At 39.2% G+C, this 27433-nt stretch overlaps 1 protein-coding gene across 4 annotated transcripts in view; it reads right to left on the bottom strand.

Annotated features, from left to right (window-relative positions):
• GRIN2A (glutamate ionotropic receptor NMDA type subunit 2A) overlaps positions 1 to 27433 on the bottom strand; it is a 180319-nt gene that overhangs the window by 63392 nt on the left and 89494 nt on the right. For all 4 annotated transcript variants that reach the window (XM_057418953.1, XM_057418954.1, XM_057418951.1 and 1 more), the window contains 2 exons: positions 16089 to 16681; positions 2843 to 2957 (listed from right to left, as the gene is read on the bottom strand). In XM_057418953.1, the coding sequence (XP_057274936.1) occupies positions 2843 to 2957; positions 16089 to 16681 (708 nt within the window). The remainder of the gene's footprint in view (positions 1 to 2842; positions 2958 to 16088; positions 16682 to 27433) is intronic.

Here is a 27433-nt window from a genome sequence, read left to right as displayed (position 1 = left end):
CTATTATCATTCAACCAGCTTTTTTTAGAACCTGATATGGGACAAATCCCTCACTCAAGACATTTACATGTGAAATTATGACCTCAGACTTTTGATACTGAGTCATCTGTAAAGAAAAAGGAACTTATTTTTCTGGGAAGGCATCTCCATTTCTTAGAGATGTATGGTTCAACTATGGTTGAACGGATTTGCTATAACCTCAAGCTTCGAGTCAAATATATCAATTTTGACACCAAGAGAAACTGTATTTAAGTAAAAGCAGATTATTATAATAAACCCAAAGAAGAATGAATTTTAATATTAAATCTTGCACTTTCAGGAGAATAATGGGTAAAAACATCTTCACATAAACCACACTTAGTCATTCTTACATAAATAATAAAACTTGCAATTTCTATGTACATTAGTTATATTACACGGATCAGCAGGCTGTTGGATTGTCAGCTTTTCACATGAGTAAATCATTTAATTAGATTCTAGGAACTGATGCTTTCCATATAAGATTGAGGATATTTAATAAGACTTCAATAAAACAGTTCTGTGATACTGCAATACTGTCAGTGGAAGTAAAACCATGTGACTGTTTGGAAATTCAGAGCAGTAAATGTTAGATCTCAGATGAGTAACTTTGACAGTTTTAAAATTGAGAAAAACAGCAAAAGGAGAAAGAAACAAGGAGAAAGAAACTGGCCAAGAGACATGGGGTGAGAAATGCAACTTGGAGAGAATGTTGAGATGATGCTGGAAAAATGTTCAAATAAACCAGGGGTTGGGCGAGGGCCTTCTCATGCCTGTAAGTCAGAGGAACTGCCTTATTACTTCTGAAGTGCACAGTGGTGCCCTGCTGATATAAATGTGGGGTGCTCTGAGATAGCTGGGAGCTACATCCAGCTTGCCAGGGTAAGTGATTAGTCAGTTTAGTCTTCATCCACAGAGACAGGGATCAGCTTGTGGTCAGAAGAATAATTCTGGTGGTGACAGCCCGTTCTTGGCCGCCTTTCACTTCTCCCCTCTGACATAATTAAACCTGGCCCCCTTCCCGTAGTCCTACAATAGAGAAGCAGACATGAAAACTGCTGCTAGGGCAGGCTGTCTCTACTGAAGTAACTTGGCAGGCCTACTAACAAAAAGGCTCTAAAGAAAAGGGGCAGCTAGGAGTAACTGCATATGGCTTTTTTTCTGGGCAGGAGCTTCCCTTCAGTCTCTCCTCTCTTTCTCCTAGAAGCCCCCCAGCACAGCAATGAGCAGGAAGGGATTTCCCAGGTAGAAAACTGTGCAACTGGCAATGTAAGCATCAGCCTACAGAGGTCTTGTAGCCCAGGGCAGTAGGTGGAGCGTGCACTGCTGCCATACATCATGCACAGCTAGACAGAGAAAAACCTGCACTAAATCTTCCATTCTCTGACAGGGGAGTCGCCTGAGGGTTAAAAAAGGCTCAAGTTATTTCTTAGACATAATGTCACTTCATATATCCACCATTTCTTCGCTGTTGTTAGCTCATTTTTCAAAAACATCAAGCCTATCTCCCCTGTCCCTTTGAATGGTCTCTTTAGAGAAGTTTCAAGATACAAAATGCACATAAGCATTGTTGGCTGCCTCTCTGTCTTCTCCTTTTTGTGCCTCATACTAATATTCCCCAAGTAGTGGAACACTTTTTCCACAACTTTATATATGGTATGAAGACTGTTGTAGAATTTTAAAATAGGGTAAGACATTTTCGTAACAGTTATTGAGCAAAAGATTCCCCCAAAAATTCATATTGGCATGTTTGGATAGGATTAAATTTATCCAGAGAATTAAATTTGCATCAGATTAACATAAAAAAATACACAGCATAATCTAGGACTACTCCCTGTGGTTTTACATGACTAGCATATTTACTGAGATGTCCTTCAGTAATTCTTGTTTTGTCATTATAATTCAACATCATGAAGAGTCTTGCAGTCTTACAAATTGGAGTTTTAAATTGACTTTATGGGATCCAAAAGCTATAAGAAAAAGAGTTCATAGATTTCAGCAGCAATTTAGATAATACAGGATCATGGTTTATGAATTTAAAACTGGTGGATGATACAGATGTATTTTTTCCTATAGTTTCATATTGCAAACTGTTTCTAAGCTCCCCTGTTTTTACAACATGGGACCACACGTAACCTCCAAAACTGAGAGCCAAAACAATCACAGGCTGAGGTGAGAGTTTTAAAGAAAAAAACCTCATTGTAAACTTTTTCTTTTATTACTCACATATATGATTAACCCTGATACCAAGACGCTTTTTCTTGTAGTCTATATAGAGGCTTATGAAAATTACTTGCCTACCAGGAGAACACAAGTCAAGATTCTGAACTTCTTAGGTACACATTAGACAGATTATCCTCTAATTCACAGAAATTTCACAGGTTAAAAAAGAATGTATTTTCACTCTAAATTGCGTCGAAGAAAACAAAACCAAGCAAAAAAAAAAAACCAACCCTGACTGGAGCCGTCAAGATACACAAATCCATCCAAATTTAGGTATATAAGGCCAAGTTTCTGGAGATATTTCAGTCACCTGTTTTATTTTACTAAATTGTATAAAGAAATGCAAGGTGTGTTTCACATAAATCTTCTGAAACCCACATGGTTTATCTTCACTGATATGTTGTTTTCCCTGTTAAAACTCCTTATACCTACTCAGAACCAGGTAAAATTAGCTTTTCTGAACTGTTGTGACAAACCTGCTACAGCAGAGTATCATCATTGACATCCATGACGTTAATCTGTCTACTTGTCACTAATAGGGTTCTACGAAGTCTCTCCTAGCTCCCGTCACATCTTTTACTCAGAGGTAATGAATGCTCACCTTTTCCCACTGGCGATCGTTGTTGAGTACTATCACCACCAGCCTGGGGTGTGCCTGATAACCATCTTCTGTGAAGGACAAATCTTTACCTTCCCAAGTCACGTTCATCATAAACCTAGAAGGCAAGGAAAAAAAGTTCATTAAAAAATTAATGAGCAGTGAAGCCATTAATGAGCAAGTACCAGAACCACTGATGAAATACATGCACCAAATCCTGGCAATGATGTGAAAAGCCTACATCTGCAACATGGGGAGCTGGAGCATTTCAAGGCAGTCCACAGCAGAAGATAAAGCAGAATATTGTTTACACATGATTTTTAATGCAGACATAATTTTTAAAGCAGCTTCCATTACATCAGCTCTGTATGTAATATTATACTACAGTCTCACTACGAGTAAGTGCTTGTAAGGAAATGCTTCTAGTCTGGCTTCACCTGTTTAAAACTCCATGAGTCCTGTCTGCCCTTTCTGACACCGTAGCTATACACAGCTTGGACACTTGGATAAATTCCATAATGACTTCAGCCAAAAGCAGATATGAAAACTTTGATAATATTTCAGTTCAGTAATTTCAAAAATGAAAAAAAAAATTTAAATAATTTTTGGATTGAGGTTAATTTTCCATAGTTTCCAAAAGATATATAAACTATTTAGCACTTTGAATAGAAAAGGAAATAGAGGGACTCAGAATAAAATGTACAGGAAGAAGAAGGAATTTTAAAAATTTTGTGGACAATCATAGAATGGTTTGGGTTGGAAAGCACCTTAAGATCATACAGTTCCACCCCCTCCTACCATGGGCTGGGACACCTCACACTAGACCATGTCACCCAAGGCTCTGTCCAGCCTGCTCTTGAACGCTGTCAGGGACAGAGCAAAATGTCGGTCTGATCCCACAGTTCCTGCCTTTACACTTACCTGTTTGGGCACTGAATCGATAAAATCATGTATTTACCACAGGCTCTTTGTTCAGCTACAAAGGAGGACATTCATACAACTGAAAATATTGGATGAATTTATGTCAACAGAAGGAAATTACGCTCTGTTACAACAAGAGGTACCGCTCCTAAGATGTGCCATAGTACTCCTGATTGCCTCCTCTGGTCTCCTCTATTGCCACACTAACCTGCATGTTCCAAGGACAGAGAGCAACTACTTATAAGCAATCCTGCCATAAGCAGTGATCAGATAATCTCTACCAGGTCACTGCTCTGCCTTGGACTGTGCCAGGGACATTTAGGAACTCTAGCCCCACAACCACCAGCCATGGGCCAGAAGACAGCAAAAAAAATCCAACACAATGCAGTAGACCTGATCTACCCTGGGGTAGGGATCTCAGTACTCCACTCATTACCTTAGAGACATCCTTTAATTTTACAGAATCTTATAGCTTTTCTAACTGTAGATTTACCCCTGAAGGTCTTAAAATCCTGAATCACTAGAATTTATACCAAGTCTAACACAGTCTATCTAGTTTCTCCATTTCCTTATTAATATGCATAGGCTTTCATTTCTAACTCTGGCTTTTCATTTATCATTGAATCATGTACTCTCTTTTCCAAAGCATTGTCCTTTCATTGATTCAGAAATACTGTCATCCTATCCATCGAACAAAGTCAACTGTCCTCAAAAATTTCCACAGACTTATAATATAAATCCCTATTTACATTTGTGTTCCACATAGATTCAGTGTTTCCCAATGAGAACAGATTGTTTCCACCATTCCAAGGTCAGAAAGAGTGATGAAAAACTGCATTTTTTTTTTAAAGCAAAAATACAGGTCATTTACTGCCAAGAGTCTGGCAGTAACACAGGTTAAACTCCCCACACTGTGATATTGAAATATCTATCATTTTATACATTATCTGAAAGAAAATCAGGCATTAGAGGGAAGAGCATAAAAAAGCTTGTATTGACATTGGTGTCCTTTGGCAATGTTGGAAACAATCCCAGGCTGTCAATGTAAGCCTGACAGGGATATTGGCAGGTGAGGGGTAAAGATGCAATTCAGAATCTTGGAGATCTCGTGGCACATCGAGAAGATACTGTGCCCTCCTCCACCCCATATCCATGGCCTGGAGTTAATTACACTGAATTACACTGAATTCTCAGTGTACTTCATTGAAAGAAATTCAGTCCAAGCTTTCACCTAGCTGCTTTCCTTCAGGAATTCAATAAACACCAATACCATTCCATCTTGCAGACAGATGTGTTTGAAGAACATTAAAGTTACTTTAACTGTTCACACATTGCTCTATACCATTTTGACCACAAGAAACTGCTGCTGGCTTACCTGTTTGCTTTGGAGTTTTGTTTTGGGTGCTTTGGGGGTTTGGGTTGTTGTTTGGGTGTTTTTTGCCCTTTTTTTTTATTATTGTTTGGTTTTAGGTTTGTTGTTTGGGTTTTTTGGTAACAGTAGTAGTAACATGGTCTCCTGGTGACCAAATTCTCCTGACAGACCAAATTCTTCAGCTCCATATTCAAAGGAGAATGTTTTGCATTGACATAGCTGCCTGAAAATCCCAATAGCAGAACACTAAATTAAAGTATAAAGACCCAGAAGCAACAACAGCATTGTATCATAACAGTTAATAATTAAATGTGCATTGCCCTAAACAGTCATATTAACATCATCCAGCACCCATTTGACAGCAATTTTTAACTTCACTCCCTGTAATAACTCAGATTTTGTGACAGACTGTTGGTGTGAAAATTTTCCCCTTGGCAGAATTCAGCTTTTCAGTTGAACTAATTTCCCAGATATTGTATTTTTCATCCAGCACTGAAAGAGCTTGCTTGGGAATAAAACCCTTGTTTGCCACCTTGAGAAGAAGTGGCAATTCACCAAACAGAATTTCCTTGTACATACATGTAAGAAACTAGAATAATGCTTGCTCACTGCTGAAAATCAAATGCTTTGTGACCCAAGGAATAAAAAGCCAGGAAGTCACCACAAGGGGAAAACAAGGACAAACTGAAAACATGCACTGCTTGAATTTGTACCTCTGCACCCTTCTTCAGAGGTCCCTTCCCAATTCATAAACATGAAATAACACCCCCTACAATGAACACTGCATCTTACAGGGCCAGGCAGAAATCCCCTCATTCAATAAAACGAAAAGCAGAGCATTTTGTCTCCTCCTAAGGGCTCGGTCACAAACATGCACCCTGTACATCCAGGCTTTTATTTCCAGTTGTGATTTTATTACATAGTCATTGGTGATTGGACTTCAGTTGAACCCTTCTTTCATGTAGTTTGGTAGGTTCACTCCCCAGATTTCAAACACGACTCATCATTTTTGGGGATTAGCATGCAAATGCCCTAGCATAGAAGGTAGACAGGGGCCATCACAAGATGCAGTGTTGTAGGTGCAGCAATGCTAAAGTGCTCCAGAAATAAAAATGAGCCACAAACCTAAGCTGAAAACCTGAACTCAGTGTATATTTTTAATCGGTGTGAAGTTACTAGCCTTTTAGTAGTGAAACATGTTTTGCAAGTTCAAAACAAAGTCTGTAATCTGCAGAAGTCTCTTAAAATTGTATTGTCCAAATCATGTACAAAAGTATCTGTGAATGACACAGTCTGAGCTACCCAGCTTCTCAAATTGCTGCAATGAAAAAGAACTTCAAGGAGGGTCTTGCTTTCCCGAGCATACTCTTCTGTACAAAATCCATCAGCTGCCCGTGTTCTTTAGAAACACCTTCCCTTTGAATTGTCAGTTTTCACCCACAAAGGACTGAAGTCCTGGTTTGCTTTTACTGGCCAAGATCCTAAACTACTTGTCTCTGAAAAACAAATGCATGCTTTTCTGTTCCTGGTTAAGAAGAGTGAGGAAAAGCAAGTACTTACATATTACTCTTACAGAGTTTTAAGTTTGCCCAAGATTAACTCTGTGCAACATGTCTCTATCTTCCAAACTGGTAAAAATACATTTCTGAAGTAGCTTTGGAATTGCATATTCCTGTTCTTAACTAAATGAGGTGCTTGATTATTTGAGCTCATTACTGTAAGGGGGCAATTCAGTATACACCTTGGATTAGTAGTTAATCTGCTTTCATACCTCATTAATGCTATAACCTTTGCAAAGGCATGATACCAGGAGGCCTTGCGATAGTATTACGACACTGAAGTCTTAATTAGCTTTTGGAAACTGAAGTTTGTGAGTAAGATTCCCTAGGTAATACATGTACAAAAAAGGGATTTTGGAGGGCAGATGTTAAACTATTCACACACTGAAGCCAAACCAGGTTTTTATCACGTGAAGAACCAAGCCTGCACTATATACTTCAAAACACTTTTAAACTTTTATATAATTGTCTGGGCTTTTTTGCTTGTCCTTCCCCAACAAAACTGAACAGAGAAGTATTGAAACACCACACCAGAACACTGTGCCTGCTGTATTTACCACAAGCCTCTGAAGCACCAAGGTTACAAACTGTTCTCTAGGTTTCCAACTTTATTTCTACAGACCCAGAAATATCAAGTAATCCAGATAAGCCTTCAGATTAATGGCAAAACTGCACAGTATTTATCCATGTCAAATCTCTGACTTTATGTAGAAAGACAGAACAAGTTTGAATAAGGCAGGTTTTCCTACTCTGCAAATACTGTATCACAACTTCATTGACTCTCATTTACATTAACAAAGGGGGGAAGATTGGCAAAAGGGTTAGACCCTAGTTTTTGGAAGACCATTTACTAGGGAACAATCCTGCTGAAACAGAACCCTTTCTGGCCAGTCTCCTTACAGAAGACATGGGCATTCTTTGTCCATAAGGTACTTGGTAAGGATTTCCTATACTGTGGGAAAACATCTGAAACCCCAGCAAAGCCACAACCACTCCTGGAGCAGAATCTCTGAGACTTTCTGCTCCATGTTGTACAACAGCAAACAAGTTTGCAGGTTTGGGGATTTCTTTTGATGTTAACCATATAAAGGTATATGCAAGATATACAAGTGCTCCCCTGATAGATACAGGATTTGAGAGCAAAAGCGAGAAGGTTTAGTGGATTCTGTGTTTTTCAAGGAAAAAGACCCCAAACTATGTAAATTAGAAAGATCACTTTGTCTCAAATAAGGATCAGTCCTAGCCCCAGCTTCATAAACCCCTGTGGGGGGATGTGAAGAAACAGAACAGCAACAGACTGAAAGCGCAATATTGCACATGGGAACAATACTGCACAACCGAAGCAGATGCAGTGTCACCTCTGGAGCCTCCCTAGCGATGGTGCTCACCAAGCAGTACCCTCCATGTGCTGCATTTCTTGGATACCAGCAGGTCATCGTTGCAAATATTCCTGTCCTCAGGATAGGCATTCTCATGCTCACCCACTGGTGTCCCAGAAGAACCTGCAGCACTATTTTACAATTCATTTGTCCCTTGGAGCAAGCTGAGCTTAATCCTGATCATCCAGCAAAGGTAGTGTGCCAAGAGACTTGTTTCTCATTCTCAGGGTAACTTTTGCCACAGCCAATAGGATATGAACCAGTCCTTAAATCAACTGGCTTCTCCAAGGGAAAGCCAAACTGAGGAAAAACCCTGGCCAGGAGGAAAGGGAAATGCAGAGTTTTGAGATTCTTGGGGCTAGAAATAAATAAAAAATGTGGACTACAACTTGGAACCATCCCTCAAAAGCATTTTACAGCCAGGAGGAAGCACTGCTGCAGACACAAAATGAAAATAAGTCAATGCATTGAAGCAGCAGCACTCTGCACTTGCTGAGGCCAGAAAGATCTACTTATGCTTAAAAAAACACTGAGATACTCTTCCTGAAGGATGCAAAGATCACAGAATTAAAAAGAAGTCACGTATAAGAAAATATTCTTACAAATGTGCAGAAATTCAGGGCATCCAGAAAGGACCTGGATTTTAAAAGTTAGCAGTTGCATGCATGTACATATACTGAACAAGGACCTCCTTGATGCAATGCAACAAATAAACTTTCAATTAATTGATCCCTTAAAAATAAATGCATACAATGTAGTTGCGATAATTATTATACATGTGACAAAACATGGTCTCACCAAAACTAATGCAATACAAAAAAAAAACCTCCAAACTCTTTGTTTTTGTGCTTTCTCCATTCCATTTTTTTATTTCATGTTTATTTTCTATCTATTCATGAATATGTGAATATGGAACACCATAAAGGAATTACATCTTTAGAAACCGAATGTCCTGTGGTTTTCAAAGCAAGTCCAGATACAGGAAGCACAGACCGTTTCAGATGCCCTTTCTTTTGTTTGCTTGGGTATTTGTTCCTTCCTTTTTTGTTTTATGATGGTAATTTTACACAGATCCAGACTTTTAGACATAGAAATTGAGGACTCATCAGGCTCAGGAACAGAGTTAGCTCTGTGGTGACAGGCTGGTTTATAATTAGTGTGCAATCCACCTAGTATCCAGATCCCAAACAGATTACTGGCTGGGAAATACATAATGAGTAAGGCAGAAGCATTAATGAAAACATATCAGTCCTCAGCTACCCCCAAAAAGGGGAACTTAGCTACTCTTACTGTTACTGACCCATGTTTTCTGCCCTCATCCTGCTGCCCAGATCACATAATCAAATGATAAATTCCTCATCACTGCTTCATCACTGGGGACGATCATTTTTTACTTAACGCCGCCTTCACCGTCAGCCGGTGTTTCAAACCTGTGACAACCATGGGCAATGAAGACAAACAGCAGAGACTTAGGGAAATGCAGGTTTCATAAAAAAAAATCTCCCCCTCCTCTCCCAAAGAAGGAATTTCCAAACTGAGATTTAAAGCAGATGAAATGCCTCAAAACCAATGTGTCACTGGTGAGATTTCTCCTTCCTCCAAACAGCATGAACCAACAATTTTAATAATCTAGACAGCCAGCCTGAGCTTGGCATTCACTCAGCATCATACCTACAGAAGCAGGAGTGAATCCAAATTTTGTCTTTTCTTCTTTACCTAGTCGAGGCTCTGAATTGCTGAACTTCCTTACTATGATTCTACTGTGAAATTTGAAAGATACTTATCAATAGACATCCGACAACAGATTTATCATTAAGAAACAATTTTCCTAAACGCATCTATTAAATTAAGAAACCCTGAACGTAAAATATATAAAGTATGGTCTGATGTACATACAGAAATAGGTCCGAAGTAGATCGTTATTAAACAAGGTAGCAATGCATTTTTCAAGCAGTGAACTTTTTTAAGGACAATTTTATATCTTGGGCTATGTAAGACTTTTTATTCTAAATTCAAACCCTTCATCGTGATGCAAAGAGCCTTTTCTTCCTCTGAATTCTCCTCCTCCTCCACTTCCCTCAGCCCTCGCTTTCCTGAATATAACTCTGCAACGATAGCCTGCTTAGGAGCTGTATCTCCCTAGGCCAAGAGCCAGCATGGATGAATACAATTTTGGGAACAATATGCTCAGTGACTGTGAAAAAGAAATGGCATGCCAACCACTTGTACCTTCTGCCAGCTGCTCTGTAAAGCATTAGTTACCACTAGGTCTGGAGAAGTCATTTTGCCACAGTTCTGCCAGAAAAGCGACAGAACTCTTGGGGAGCCCTTCTGAAAGGGGACAAGGGGAGGGAGCAAGGTTAGAAAGGGCCCAGCTCCCTGGAAAAGTGCCACAAATAAGTGTAAACACCAAAAGTTTAATGAGTTCATTTTATTATTAGCAAAAGTGTTTCATAAATAGCACTAATATTTTGCTGCACCAACTCAGAAGCACCCCAAACTCTTCCCATGAAGCCTGCCTGGCTTCCTGCAAGGGTAAGGTGTCTGCAATAGCTCTGTCTTCAAGAACCTTCACTTACATTTTGAATTTCCAAGCCTGCTTTCAGCCCTGAAGGCTGCTCAGCTCCAGAACAGAGGCCATGTTTAATTTCTTTTTTTAGTTATCACAAAAAGAGGGAGATGTTCCAAACCGCCATGTCTGGTAACTGTTTGGTACCTTCTGCTTCCTGGGAGAAAATTCTGATTACAGATTTTCTGTAATTTCTTGAAACACTTTGTCAGTAAACCAGCACCATGCTGGGATCTCTTGGGTGGAGTGTCTTCCTCCACAACCCTTCTTTTACTGCCAGTGAAGTTGAGTTTTACTTTCAGAGAAAGGAACATGACATCAGTTCAATTCCTGCTTTTAATGCAACTACATGGAAAATGCCCTCATGCTGTGGAAAAGGGCAATTACAGCACATGAACTAAAGTGCAAGTATCTAGTTGCCACTGTTTAAAATCTGCTCATTAGCAGTGAATTAGACTTTGTATATCCCTGTGTACCAATCCAATTGCTACAGTATTCTACTACTGGGTTTCCTGACCAGAAAGCATCTACACACATATTAATGAGTGGGACTCTGCAACTGACTACATTTTTTTCTTGAGTATCTTTTCTCATTCATTTTTTCATGTTGGCAATACTAATTTCTTGTAATTCAGGATATCTGACATGAGTTGTTAGCATTAGATCTAGGACTGACAGCCTGGTCCTCATCTGGAGATGCACAAATATTCTTCTCCCTGCATTCGTGTGGCCTCAGTGCTCCACAAGGGCTTGTAGCTTTGTTCATGCCTTCAGACATTTAAGTGCATTGCCCTCATTTGGATTCATTTCTGTAGAACAGCATTTGCTGTAGCAAAGGAGAAGAATAAGCAAATTCCGCAGCACCCTGAAACTTCTTCAAGCTTTAGTTACCAAAGATCAAGTACTAAATGGAAAATATACTCAAATGAGATGCTTCCCTCCACAACACCTAAGCTGTGACTATGGGACCTTGGGTTACAGCCTCAGATCATCACCCTGCGTGTGATGCAGTCCTGCGAGCATGCAGTGGCTCCAGAAACACTGCAGTAGGATCACAAAACAGGAAAGACAACAAATATCCTGGAGAATCTTAGGTAAAAGTAAATACCATTTGTTTTTCTGCACAGCAAGTATGCTACTAGGGAAAAAAAAAACACAAAAGATTTTGCTTCATACATAATTAGTTGAATAATGATACATCTTCAATCATACAATAAAGCAGATGATACTTTTCTCCCCAAGTCTTTTGACAGAACTTAAATGAACAAATCCTCTGTAAACTGGCTGCTGATCTGTATGCAAGAAAAGATTAAACAGATTTGCTGGATTACTCATCAAACCATTTTGTCTATTTAATCCCTGATTTTGCTCTAAAGAAAAAGAGGAAAAATCGTCTGTTTTTATTAAAAGCTGGAATCAAAAAATTAAATTTGATGAGTGACCATCAGAACTAGAGAGACAAGATACCCTTGTCCTCTGGAGAAGCCTCACAGCCATGCAGTTAACTAACAGGAGCACAACAGCAAGGACAAGAAAATGAACTGGACAGTTGTCCACGGAAAGACAGAAGCCCTGGGTAGCATATTCCAAAACACTGTTCCCACTGAGTCCCCACATTTTTAAAGCAGGGAGATTGAGGGCAGGATCAACTAATGCATTTGTACCTGGCCACTGGGCTTCACACTGCTCCTGCTCCCTGGCTTAGTGATGTCCAACAAAAGAAACTGTGCTTGGGAAGTGTATGACATGACAGTCCAGCATTGTGTGGATAGCCATCTAGCCCTGCACCTTCACTACTGAAAGTAAGATGGATCTCTACATTCTGCATGTGCTTTGGTTGAATTCAGAAACTGAACACACCTAGATGTAAACACCTCATGGTAAGTGTCTGACTACCTCTGGCTAGACACATCTTTTTGCTTTTGAGGATAAAGACAAGAGAACAAGAGCTCTGTCATCCCTATCCAACCCTTCACAATCAGCATGGATGGAAATGTTGTTGCAAAACATATCTCCCAAGGTTATGACTTTTATATACAACATGAGTACCCTTCCAGACAAAGCAGAAGCATTTCTGTTCACAAAACATCAGAATTTTCCATGACGACTGGCAGAGTTATTTTGTTTTGCTGCTTGTTTGCTTACATGTTTTCCCTTTTTGAGAGAGAGCAAGCATTTGTTCAACTGACATTGCATTAATGAGCAGCTAATTCTATTTATCCTGCTGTGCTAGCACCAGTACATCACAACATTAGTATTTTTCTGTCTTGGGTCTTACACAATGGGAAAAGATGATCTGATTCAATACATACAGATCTATAAGTATGGGTTTTAATGCATTGAAAATGATCCCTGTATTGTAAATCCCTTATCCATAGGGAAAATGTAGCTCTCCCATGTGTACCAGAAATATTGATAAAATTATTCCAAAAACTAAAGAAAATCTGATTTTTTTTTTTCTGAGACTAGAGAACAAATGAAAGAATCTTAGAAATGCACTGACAGAGAAAAGGTTCATTGTGTGCTTCAAAACATATATATCTTTCATCCAGTTTAATACTGAAAGGATTTGAGAAAGAGGGAGGAGGAGCTTTCACTTCATGGCTTTCTTTACATAGGTTTTCTTCATAAATGAAGATGAAAATTGCTATCAAGGTGCAGGAAGTTGCACATAAAGCATTACCAAACCTCAGTTACAAACAGATTAGCTATTATGACATAGCCTTAGAATACTATACTGGGTGTAAAACTGAATTAGACTGTCATAATAATAGATGGAGTCTAAAAATCCTGAAGTTTTTCTCCATTCTTGAGCTTGGTTTTGCCCATGCATTGCCTTACAGAGCCTCTTCCCTGCTTTCCACTGAATTCTCTGCTGCTGAGCTTACAAGCAGTGTCCCTGCGTGCAATCCTCCTTCTCCAGCTTTGATTTCCAGCATGAGCAGGGAGGCACAGTGTGGCAGATCCCATGTCCATAAGCTGTTTGTAATTACTTTTAGCCCTTTTCATTGTGAGGATGTCCTAAAATCTTTTTTTCATGTTAGCTCCCTAATACAGCACCATATATACTTATCTTGTAGTTTAAAATATAAAGTTTCACTAACTGTGACCGGAAACTGTGAGGACTGCATTTCAGAATAAAATCCCAATTTAGGCATTGATTTGTCACATAAGGAAGAAACCTAGGATTTAGTGATGAGGATAAGGAACTACAATGAATTTATATAATTCACCTTGGTATGGAGAGACTGGTCAGCTCCCAGAGATTACTTAGCACTGCTAACTGCTTGTATATACTTGCTTTTCTTGCAGATTATATGTGACAAGAATAGTCTTGGGGAGCTATTACATAAGAAGGACTATTTAAAGTTTATTCATTTCAGTGTAATTCTGACATTTCTAAATTAAAACCAGACTGCTTCTTGTTCTTGTGGTGCTTCAGAAGCTCAAAGTATCTTCAGTATAGAAAATACATTCTCACTTCATAGCTCAGTTTTTTGCACTGAGAAATGACTTTATTAACCACAGTGCACTATATTACAACTTCTATTAATAATTTCTGTGTGCATCATAGAATCCCAGACTGGTCTGGGTTGGAAGGGACCTTAAAGCTCATCCAGCTCCAGCCCCCCTGTAACAGGCAGGGACACCTTCCACTAGAGCAGGTTGCTCCAAGCCCCGTCCAACCTGGCCTTGAGCACTGCCAGGGATGGGGCAGCCACAGCTTCTCTGGGCAACCCATGCCAGCACCTCAGCACCCTCACAGGGAAGAATCATACACTGCAGAATCTCCTGGTGAAGTCTAACCTTGCTGCTCTAACACTCACAAGCCCAATTCTTGTAGTCATGCAGATTTAATGAGAAAAAAAAAGATTGTCTGAAGGCAGACAACTGAATACTGAGCACCTAATTCAAGCCTACGTTAGTGTAGTACCTAAAAAATGGGGTAGAAGTCCTTTTTAAAACAGATTCAAGCTTTTGTGGCCCTTCCAAGAGAACCACAGTTTATTAAACATCAACACTTCTGATGACAGAATACAACATAACTTTCACAGAAACTGGACTTTAACTATTAATAGTGGACATTAGGATCACATGCTGGGTGCAAGCAGGACACTCGTCCCAGTGGTGCCTTGCAGCTCACTCTGACACGAGTGACAGTGCAACAGCTCTCCTGGAGCCACGCTGGACTAAAGAATCACCCCAGTAGTGCCTCCTGACACTCCCCAGGGGCAACTGGGGCACCAGGGAAAGAACCACAGATTTTCTGCGATGGCTTCAGTGAATTTACACAGTTTTAAAAGAAAGAGGAAAAGCAATGTCAGAAAAAAGTGTGTCATACTAAAGGCAAGCCCTCTCCAAGGAGAAGGGTGCAAGTTTCTGAGCTTTGATCACACTGTTTATAAGATACATACATGAAATGTTAAAATCCATTTATTTGCCTGTATTTGGCTTTTAAGAGTGCTTCTGAAAAATGTCATTTTCATGGAAAACAGCAACTGTTCCAGGACATCATATGGCAATCAACTCCTAATCTAAACATGGACTTGGACTTACATCTCAGAAGATTAAAAATGTTCCACAGTCTCCTATATGAAATCAGCACTTATTTTTCTTCTTGTGCCAATTCCAACCTCCTCTTCATTAAAGTGCTTCATTTGCAAAATTTGGTCAGAACAAATTTCGTAAATACTGCTTAGATACTCTAAAGAGCTATTAAAAAAAAAAAGCAAGATCCCTTTACTTCCCCTCACACAACAAATGAAGAAATATTACTGTGTGACATGAATTACACATTTTGGATATGAGTAACCATGAGTACCAAGCAGTGAAGAATCCTGACTTAAACCTTGGCAGTTCCCAGATGACAAACTGTTTTGAGAAAACACCCATATCAACTTGGATTAATGCAAATTAATTTTTACAGTTATTCTAGTACAGGTGACAAAAATAAAATACTCAGAAGCAAAAGTGACAGATTTCAGTTATTAGGTGATATAAGCTACCCAACAAACCTAATACTGCTATAATTTCCAGGGACACCTCTTTAACACTGCACATTGCTTGTCTTCTAAAATATAACCAGGTTCCTGCTGATCCAAGTGATTCAGGCACAGCCTCCGGAGCATTTTGGCAATGTTATCTCATAACTACAGTACACAAAGGCACAATTTATTTAATTTAGCCTCATATCCTCTAAGAGCAGATTCTGTCAACTTCTACAAAGATCCAGAGCTGTATTTATGCTCCCCAGCACATACCGTCATTTCCATGAGCCAGTGCAGCAAATCCTCTTCCATGTTCCCTTAGAACATCTGAAAAGCATTGCTTAAAAAGGGCATGATGGGATTAACAAAAACCACTATTCTCCTTCAAGAAATATACAACGGCAACAGAATGGAAAATCACAGAGATTATGTAGGGAAAACCCCAAACCAATAAGCCTTACTTGTGCAAGGTGTGAGATGGCCGGTCATTTTTCTCCAGTTGTCCATAGCAGCTTGTTTTTGCTTCTGGAATGAAGGAGTATTTTTCCAGCATGGCTGATGCAGCAGTGGCAATAATCCCAAGGCCATCCCGTACACGAGCTTCTAAACTGTAGTCCCATTCATCATAAGATGCTGAAATGAGTCCTGAAGGAAACTCCTTGGGAGTGATTTCTGTGTTACCACTAACCAGGCTGGGAACTATCCAAAAGAAATCATAGCCAGTAAGGCCCAGGGAACGAGCCTCATCCAGTATGTAGACAGCTTCATCCTTGGAACAATAGAGCAGGATGACAGATGAATGAATTTTCTTCAGCTGAATTTGGGTCTTGGCATCTCCAAAGGCGGTATCAAGTATGATGACATTCTGCATGTCCCAGCCCACAAAACTATTTTCCACTGTGGTCTTAATGACATTGATGAAGTCTCGATACCCAGGAAAGGTGGTGGTCACCAGAGAGAACACATGCCAGTCATAATCCTGCATGATTTTCAGCATGATGATGGCTTCCTGCTGGATGGAAGCCCCAAACTGGAAGAATGTGGACATCACATCCTAGAATACCAAACAATGAAAGATTATTAATTTAGTACAAGTCTGAAGGGAATTGAATCTTAAATTCTGCTCTCTTTGATTCACCATGGCTACTAAACTTTTGTTGTATTCCAGTAACTTTCTGTGCCTTCTCTTATTCAAATTATTAATAAGCAACACCAATCATAAGTAAGTACCTGAGCTAATGAAAATATTTGCCAAAAACTGACAAAAATATTTTTGTTGTAGTGCTTGATCACTTGAAGACAACAATTCAAATCAGTATTTATGAGGCAGCTCCCTAGAGACAGCCACCCACTGTCACACAACTCATCTTCAGTAGGAAGCTTTATATTCATCAAACTTACCAAGAACATGACCCAGGACATTCATACTAATTTTTAGTTACAATGGAAATAAGCTACAATGCACATGCTGTACGTATATGAAGATGCTCTGTACTTGCAGGACTAATGTCTGAGGAAAACTTCATTTCCACAGGTTCATTGAACATGGTGGTAGCTGCCAAACTCTGCAGAAGCAGATTTATCACCCCCAGGTATGCAGTTCACTACTGTTTGTGGGCTCACTACTGACCATGCTCCGTGCACTCGGCCCATTGGCAGCTAACACGATGGGACCCCAGGGACAACCAGTAAGCTGCTGTGTCCTCATTAAAATACTGGAATGTAAGGAAATTCAAACAATGGCCTCATCGTCTGCCGTTGGCTGTTGAATTGCCTGACACCACTGTGATGTCAGCTTGCTAGGAACTTGTTTCTAATATCTCTCTTTGACTTTTGCAGTATCTGCAATGTTTTATACTGCATAAAGGCAGGTGCCTCATATTTTAACATCCATCAAAAATAAGCAACACAATAATATATTTTGTTGGCAGTAAATTTACAAACATTTTCATTGATCTGTTTTTGCTAAGTTGATGTAAAATCTAAACTTGCATTTGAAATCTACATTCTAGATTTATATACATCACAGCTATTAGAGTACCAAAACTATACGCAGGAATATATAGAATCCTTTATTTTCATTTTGCTTCAGTATTTATTCCTGACCAGTAGTGGCAACTTATCTGCATCTTTCTCAGGTACAGAAAGTGTGAACTCCCGTGGAAAGAAAAGCTTATGATTTTAAAATATCAACAGTTCAAGATTTCTTATGCAGCCTTTACCAGAAAGACACACATGGTGCCTTTAATTCCAAGTTTTATGAATGTGGTTGTGAACTGCTATCCTATTTTACACTTCTGGGGAACAAAAACATGAATTGACTTCAGTTTCATGGCAATGTGGTGTTAAACATATAATTATTAGTGAGAACAGAAACTCATTTCTACAAGTTCTGTGTTTTATTGACAGAAATCTATTCAGAGCAAACTGAGTGTCTGTATTTTTCAATAGAAGATGAGGAGTGTTATTACTTCCCAAGTACCCAGAAATCCTGACATCAGGATCAAAAAGAAGAATGTCTTACAACATGTGTCAGACCATGAAAACTGGTGCTGAAGGTACAACACACACACTACTGGTGGTAATAAAATCATAGAATCATAGAATGGTTTGAGCTGGAAGAGACTTTTAAGCTCATCCAGTTCTAACCCCCTGCAAAAGGCAGGAACGCCTTCCACTAGACCAGATTGCTCCAAGCCCCATCCAACCTGCCTTTGAATACTACTTGGATGGGGCATCATCTGCCTCTAAGATGGCATTCTGAATGCCAGTGCCAAATCTGAATTTGGTTTGGGTTAATTACAGATGTTATAAAACATATTTGGGAGAAGAATTAATTAGGAAGTCTGTTTACCGAAAGCTGCTAGGAGCTATTTCCTGGTGACATGCACTATATGCTTAAAAACAAACAAACAAGCTTTACATCTGGGGACACTTGCAGCTATAAAAAAAACAACAAAACCACTGCTCACAGAAAACCTGCTCAGAGTCAGCATTTCATAGTTTAATTACTGATTGACTATTATAAAGCAAATTAGGTATCTAGGCACAAAATGCCACAAATCTAAGTTTGCTGTAGCTTCCTAATGGAACATAAAAACATACTGTCAAGCAAAGTCAATCACTTCAGATTTCTTCTCCAGCTCTTATTTTATCCTGGATTTTACTTGTAATTATGATAAATAACAGTAAAACCAAGTAAAATAATTTACAGGAAATTAGATTATTTCCATTATATCATTTCACTCTACCTCATTTATGGATATAGTTTCTGGCTACTAATGTAGTGGAATAATTTTTTCAAACAGTACATACACCTTGGTCCTTCATTGCATCGCAAGGAACTTTTCCAATAAGGCAACTGAAGATGAAGTATTTGAGGCCAAAAACCAATGCACATGGACATTGCCAAGTGTAGCCTAACTAGTAAATATACATTTTTAACCTGAAGCTGTCCTTGTCATCTGGTCTGGCAGTGAACAGCATGGCCTGTGTCACCATGACATGAGTCTGACAACACAACAAAAGTGCTGAAAATAAAACCCTTCCTTTTATAAACATTTCATTAGAGAAGTAGTTTATGAAGGGAGTTTTGATTAAAGATTTTTATAAGTTCACACCCACATTACACAAATCCTTTCAAAAAATTGTGAATGTGGACTTCAGCCAAAAATCAGGCAATTAGTATCAATTTGTGATCATAATGGTGAAAAACCTGTAATTATGTGGTGAAAACAAGTCTGGGTTCAGCAAAAATGGCAAAAATATCACAAGAGAGATTCTCATCTGAAGAAATTCCATGTAGTTCCTCGGACTTCATATGATGCTTTTATAGAGCTGAAGATCTGACTAGATGTGTTTACAATGAACAGGAAACAGATGGAAGATTGCAAGCAAATTGCAGCCTTAGGAACTTCACCAGATATTTGAATGACTATAAGGAGAATATTCAAGGACATTAAGTTTGGAGGGGGAGAAGAAAGAAAGTTGAGTGAAGAAACAGCAAATAAATAAATAAAACTACAAGGGATTCAACTGTTGTATCAAGTATCTACAGAACTGTTCATTTTGGGGCTTTTAAAACTTCACCTTTTTCCCAAAAAGCATTATTATTCCTCTGCTCTATACAGGCAGTATTTTGTTACATATCTAGAATTTAAGTTCTACTTCTCTATACTGAACAGCAAACTGAAGCTGTGTTTGTAAAAACCAAAAATCCAGTTATTTTAATTTCACTTGAAAACACTTAACATTCCATCTTGTCATCTATCAAGACATTCACCTAAGTCTTTGCTAAAGTAGGAATGCAGACGTAATATCGGAGGTGCTTTAAATGCATGTGAGAAATATGTTCTTTTTCTTCCTTCACTGGCCCCATCTATTGAGCTTATTGGTGAAGGATATAAGGAAGATGTACCACTTATCCAACACAAAGGAATCCCACAGATGAATCTCAAAGCATGAAAATCCCAAGATGTTACCTTGATATGAGCAAAAACATAGTTCGAAGTAGTTGTGGAAATGATTTGATTTTTTTGTACTACAAACAACAAATAAAAACTTTTAAATTCTTTCTGTCTTGCACGTGAATATGCAGTTTATAGCAAAACATCTCCCCATATGTTTCACACCAGAAAGAAGTAATCCTTCAATTGCTTCTTCCTTGACACTATTCTTGAATGTTGAATGCAATATAAAATTCTGCCATGACAGCAGAAGGGCATTTCAGCTACCCCCTGGTTTTACACAAAACAGAGCAGCGCTCTCTGGTGCTGTCAACTCATAGTTTAATATATTTAATTGCTTAATAATTAATGTACCAAGCCCATAAATCTGTCACTGTTGTCAGAATTGGACATTTCACATCCCTAATTCAAAAAACTTACAGGAATATGTCTCTCAAAACCTCATCCTCAGCTATTTTCATGACATTTTAGTTTCCCAGCTCCAGTTTTTCCATGAGATCAGCAGGGCATGCTCACAGCTGCTGTACCAGCTGAGGTAAGCCCTGACAGCAGTTTATGCCTACTAGGAAAAAAGCTGCAATAGATGGTTAGCTAAGGAAAGGAACATTTGTTATCTAAAATAGTATACCTGTTGCAAAATGGAACGCTAAACCAGAGCAAAAGAGGGGTCAACATAAGACCAAATCTATTTTCCACTTGGCAGCCTTGTTGAGGACATTCGTTTCACTGGTAAAATAATATTATGACAGAAAGCAAATGTCAATATGAAATATGGTTTAAAAAGCAATCCAGAAGATTCCTACTCACTATCTTCCACAGAGATCCAGCAAAAAACATTCTTCTCCTATTTTACACCACGGTAGCTTAGATATTCCATTTTTATTAAACAGTTTTAAGGCATGTGGTGCCAGGTCTACAAATAAAGTGCAAGCTGTTTAATGAATTAGAGTAGTTATTTGGCATTTTTATGAAGACTGGAAAAAACAGAAAGCCAGAGATTAGTCATGAATTTAAGCTGAATAATTTAGCATCACATCAAAAATATAAAGAAGAAAATTATTTGTACCAATCTCTAATGGAGGTGAATTTTGCAGCGTGTTAACTTGGTACCATTTTTCTTGGATTATTTGAAATGATGTATTGATTCCCTGGTAAACAGGAACTGAATCACATTTGTCTGCCATGAACCTCTAGGTTTCCTCTGTAGTACTACACAGACCCATGCAAAACCTGCAGTAAATGCAAGCAATGAAGTGAGGGAGCTCAGAGGAAAGGCTTTCCTCCCAAGATACTCTGCACATTTCTAAACTCCTAAGTTATTAAATTCTTGCCTCTATTCATTAACAGTATAGAATATGCAATCCCCAACACAAACATCTCACTAAGGTGCCCTGGGAAAAAAACTTCCATTAGCACCATGGGAGCAATTTGGGGGAAATTATATAAAATTATGCACTTTCAGGCAAAGCAGAGCAACATGTGAGGGTGGAAATAATTTACTAATTATTACAAACAGCAGAACAGACTTGCCTCTCAAGGACCTGTCACCTCTCTGGCCCTACACATGGCAAAAACATGCATGATTCCTGCTCGCAGTTTCCTCTGCTGATACCAACCTTGCCTTTGGGAGCTCCTTCCTGGGCTTCAGCTATCCCACACCCAGCACCGTCACCCTGAAGACAAGCTCAGCTGCAGCGAGGTTTATGCCCAGCCCACATGGATACCGATTTGGTCCTTGCACTCAGCCTGGAGCCTGCCTCATCCCCCTTTCTTGTCCAGCAACCTGGACCTGCTGAGGCAGGAGGGAGGGAGCAACAGTACAGCGGGTCTGCAGATGAGAACCACTCCTGCATGCGATAAACCTGAGGTTCTGCTCACATAGACCTGTGAATGTGTTTTACCATTTGTCACTGAGCAGACTAAGGCCTAAGCAGACCTAAAAAAAAGGGATGTAACTTTTCTTACTATGTAATTTAACTGGTGCAAGTGCAGAGCCACAAAATGTATAAAGGTCATCAAAATGGACAAACCAAGGCCTTACTTCTCATTCCAAAAGTTTGTTCTGGGAGAGGAACACTCAAGTTAGAAAAGGGCAGTAGCAAGCAAGGGAGTACATTATGGCTTTCCAACATCTGAAATGTCCCCTTTTATTATTTCAAGAAATAAATATCAGAGAAACATGATTTTGAAAGGTTAGCAGTGGCTTAATCAAGCATGTTCCTTCGCATTTCTACAGGGAGCCTGCAGGGATTCATTTTGCAGTGGCTTCTGTATTTTCAGGTCATGCTTTTACCCTATGAGTTTTGCTAGAGAGGGTTTGTGCTTGGTTTTGTTTGTTTGTTTCCTTGAAGATATCTATTTAATTTTACACTATCTGCTTGGCTTGTCTGGGCCTGCTATATGAGCTGAAGTTTGTCTATTTTTTTCTACACTAGAATAGCAAAGAAACAATTACAAAGGAATGAGAACAGGGTTTCTGCAGATCATTGCAGAGTCCACTGGTTTTTGATCCTTTACATTCTTTGAATAATATGGTGTCATGGCTATTGAATTAAAGTAACTCAACATGCCATTACAGTGAAACAACACAATTATAGAAGAAGCCTAGTTTTGCACAGAGCTCAGGAACCATTCCCCGGGCTGGAGAGCACTGTCTGGATTTTCAGTACATCCAGGTTTTCTTTCACAGGTTGATCAGACACTGGAAATTGTGATGTCTCAGTCTGAGCTCCTGTTCATCCAGGACAGGCAAGTGAAAAATGTTTTCAAAGGCTGAAGTGACACCAACCAGCCTGTGACCAAACCTGATAAAGTCCTGAGAAGATTCATGCAAGCCAGGAATTGTGTGTGGTCAGTTGATGAAAGGTTTATTCAAAGACACCTCCTTTCCACATAAATTTCAACTTCCACTGTTACAGAAATGTCTTACACTGTGAATACTTTAGTGAGGAAAGGCAAAACTGTGCTTCTACGTACAAAAAGGCCCTGTGGAGCTTGTTGTACCATGAGTAGCTGCTATTGTAGTTTCTGTGGTGAAAGAGAATACCAATGTGTAAGTAGTAGAGTACTGATGTCTGCAAGGAAGATAAGGGGGAATAAAGAGAATTTTTAGACTAATTATGTTTGCTTTGTATGTTCATATATTTCTTGAATATAAATCTGTCACTCTCTAACCCATACCAGATCACGCAGTGATGAACATCACTGTAAAATCATTACTCTATTTTTCCTTTATGGAGAAGATGAGATTTGTATAAAAGTTTCTCATTTCCTAGAAGTATTTCACCATGCAAATAAATACTGAAAAATGTGTGAACTAATATATTCGTTAGCAAGGAGGACAGATTTTATGCCACAGATTACAGCTGAGTATCACTTCTCATGCCCCTTGTCATGGCTGCAGATAAATGTTTTGCCATTTTTTTAAATGCAGGTGCCTGATTTTCTCATGGTTTGTACAAGCACCATCCTTTTGCTATTTGGTCAGCACTAAACTGGTAGGGGTCTCTTGAAGAGCCCCTAAAGACCATATTTTCCATGGGAAAATTACTTTAAATTAGCCATGCAGAACATCTTTCACCTCGAGTTCACACAGAGAGCCCTTGAGTCTGTCCTCTTCAAACAGTTGTTACCAATGATGGGAGAGCAATCAGGAAAGTTAACAACTTTTCAACGACAGAGAAGGCAATTGCTGTGAAGACACTGCAACAATCCTGGTGAAAGGAACTGTCAGTAGTTCCCATTTGACACATCACAACAAAGTTGTTGTAAGAAAACGGGGACCTGCTCCTGTTCTCCCCACAGTAATGTGAGAAAGTTTAGAACAAACTGATGACAACCTGTTCTTTACAGGTTATCTACCAGGATGAGAAAAATAAACAATGAAATGATGCTATAAAATGAGGTAGAAAGAAATCCCAAACCCAATCAATCTGTACTTGTTGGAAGGAAGAAAGCCTAGACTTATTTTCAGAAACAAAAAGAATCATTTTGCAGAATCACAGAAAGCTTTTCACCAGGTAACAGAAATAAAAAGCATTAAGAGGGCATCCGTGAGTTGTGAATTAGCCCAGTGAAAAGCCAAGACTCGGGAAATACATCAGGGGTAGATGGAGACATCGGAGGAAATGAAAAATCTGGGTAACTTCCCTGTCCACATACTGGCATTTTTCATTGTAACTCACATAATTTACCTTTAGAAAAAAAATACCACAAAGACACAGGATGGATGAAGGATACCAACTACTGAGCCAGTCAGTTTCTGGAAAACAAATTATAATCTTGGTATATAGACTATCCATCCCCACTATCCCACTCTTACATTTGCACTGAGGCATTATTTACCAATATTTGTATTGTTCTATATCAGTACTGAGATACTTCACTACCAAAACAACATGCTGGGCTACATGGAATTTCTTTCTCAAGTTTCAGTCTGGGACTATAGAGAATTACCTTTCAAATCAATTTGCTCATTTACTTTGAACCACATCAGCTCCCATAATGCCATCAGAGATAAGCTTCTCTTAACTCATGGGCAATTTGGGAAACTTTAATGGATATAAAATCAAAGCATTTAGGTTACAGGGAGATACATTATTTCTTGGAGCAGTCAGCTAGTTCTAATTACAAATCTTGAAACAAACCTGCTGTTAATGCCCATGCTTACTGAAAACAACCTTGTGTACAGGCTTTGTCTGTCCAATTTCAAAATGAGTCCTTGATTCCAGGTTTTGGGACAGGCAGATGGATCTGATATAAAGGAAGATTCTCAAATTTCTGTGGAACTCCAGAAAGAGAGAGAAATGGAAAAGCAGTGTTTCATCTTCCCCTCACAATATTTTCTTTTCAATTTTCTGTAAATAAAATTTCATTCTGATGCTTCAGCCTCACATGTGTTACTGCTCTGAAGGATTATATTGTTAGTCTTTGAAAAGCATAATGGCCACATTTTTCTGATTTTCACATCTTTTTACTGCACCTGCTAATTTTTTTCATTTCCTATCAAAATAAGTTATCCAAATCAATTTTACTCTACCCCTGCCATAAGTTTAAACATGCACACAAATTACTGCAAGCCATCTACAGAACATGCTAGAATCCAATATACTTGACATCTTTTTGGGTACCCATTAAGTTAAAAATATGTAGATTTGTTTTGTTTTTCATTTTCATGGTAATATTTTAGCTTAGCAAAATGTCATATGTTTTCACATTACTACTGCTGCGGAATCAAAGAAAATATAAGTTGTTTGAATAGCTCGTGGAAGTTTTGAAGAATCAGCGCTATGCAATAATTCATCCCTGGGACAAATTTTCATTCCAGCTGTTTGGTATCTATCACATTAACCATTTCACTTAAGAGCATAAGATGGCATAAGAGAGTGATTCAGATATATGCTGTATACCCCAAAACTAGAGGAAAAGTTGTTTAGAACAAGGATTTAGAGTATTTGAGGGCAAGTACAATTCCCTGTTCCAGTTTTTTCTCATGTCTAATACAAGTATGGCACAAGACAACCCTGCAATAACAAACTGTTTACAGCTCATGCATAAACAACATTTGCAAAAGCATATTCATAGAATCATAGAATAGTTAGGTTTGGAAAGGACCTTAAGATCATCTAGTTCCAACTCCCCTGCCATGGGCAGGGACACCTCACACTAAACCATGCCACCCACAGCTCTGTCCAACCTGGACTTGAACACCACCAGGGATGGAGCATTCACAACTTCCCTGGGCAGCGCATTCCAGTGGCTCACCACCCTAACAGGAAAGAATTTCCTCCTTATATCCAATCTAAACTTCCCCTGTTTATGTTTTAACCCATTACCCCTTGTCCTATCACTAAAGTCCCTAAGGAAGAGTCCATCCCCAGCATCCCTATAGCCCCCCTTCAGATACTGGAAGGCTGCTATGAGGTCTCCACGCAGCCTTCTCTTCTCCAGGCTGAACAGCCCCAACTTTCTCAGCCTATCTTCATACAGGAGGTGCTCCAGTCACCTGATCATCCTCGTGGCCCTTCTCTGGACTTGTTCCAACAGTTCCATGTCCTTTTTATGTTGAGGACACCAGAACTGCACACAATACTCCAAGTGAGGTCTCACAAGAGTAGAGGGCAGGATCACCTCCTTCAACCTGATGGTCAAGCTCCTTTTGATGCAGCCCAGGATACAGTTGGCTTTCTGGGCTGCAAGCTCACAATGAAGCTGGCTCATGTTCATTTTCTCATTGACCAACACTCCCAAGTCCTTCTCTGAAGGGCTGCTCTGAATCACTTCACTGCCCAACCTGTAGCTGTGCCTGGGATTGCTCTGACCCAGGTGTAGGACCTTGCACTTGGCATGGTTAAACTTCATGAGGTTGGCATCAGCCCACCTCACAAGCGTGTCAAGGTCCCTCTGGATGGCATTCCTTCCCTCCAGTGTATCGACTGAACCACACAGCTTGGTGTCATCAGCAAACTTGCTGAGGGTGCACTCAATACCACTGTCCATGTCACTGACAAGGATGTTGAACAAGACCAGTCCCAACACCGATCCCTGAGGGACACCACTTGTTACTGATCTCCAGCTGTATATTCATACAGTATATTCATACAGTTTTTGCCACTAGGAGTTTTAAAAGCAGCACCAAAGTTCATGAATCCTGTGAACAGAATCAAAACTTTACTTACAGTAAAGTAAGTGACATTTAAGTATGCTATGGCCAAGAATCTAGCATTAAATCCAGAATAAAAAAATAATTTATCATTGTTATCATCATTTAATGGCAGCCAAATCAAGCCAAATAGTATAGCATGTGTTGCATCTGTGCATAAATGCCATACGCTATATGGAAAGATATGCATAATTAAATACCAATAAACACGCCTTAAGACATAATCTGCTTATCTGAAAACATTTGGTCTCAACTGAATGCTAAACTACTTTTCACTTGTGTTGATGATGAGAAGCCAGAAAACCATTAACTAAATAACTTCCATATATCTACACTTAACAAGCAAAAATGAAGGCAACAAACAACCTCCTCCTCCACCCCCTTCCACCAAATGGTGAGTATAAAATATTAAGCAAATTAAAGAAATATAAAGCTGATTTATTTTTTTCCTATGTGCTTTTCCTTTCTGGGCCAGGACTCATGGACTAGTCACCTCTGTGTACATGGTCTACTCCAGTGGCACTGGACTAAGGAGAGAAATCCAACAGCAAGAGGCCAACTGGGGAGGATGAAAAGACAGGGAAGGAAATGCTTGAAGAGGAAAGCTGAACAGAGTTCAAGGAGCAATTCAGAGCAGCTTTCCACTGCAGCAGAGATTTGGGGAATATATTCAAGTAGC

The sequence above is a fragment of the Pezoporus wallicus genome, unplaced genomic scaffold (genome assembly GCF_028554395.1).
Source record: "Pezoporus wallicus isolate ANWC-B61680 ecotype Strahan unplaced genomic scaffold, APGP_CSIRO_Pwel_v1 contig_7071, whole genome shotgun sequence".
NCBI classification, from domain to species: domain Eukaryota; kingdom Metazoa; phylum Chordata; class Aves; order Psittaciformes; family Psittacidae; genus Pezoporus; species Pezoporus wallicus.
This window is presented reverse-complemented; position numbering and strand designations above follow the sequence as displayed.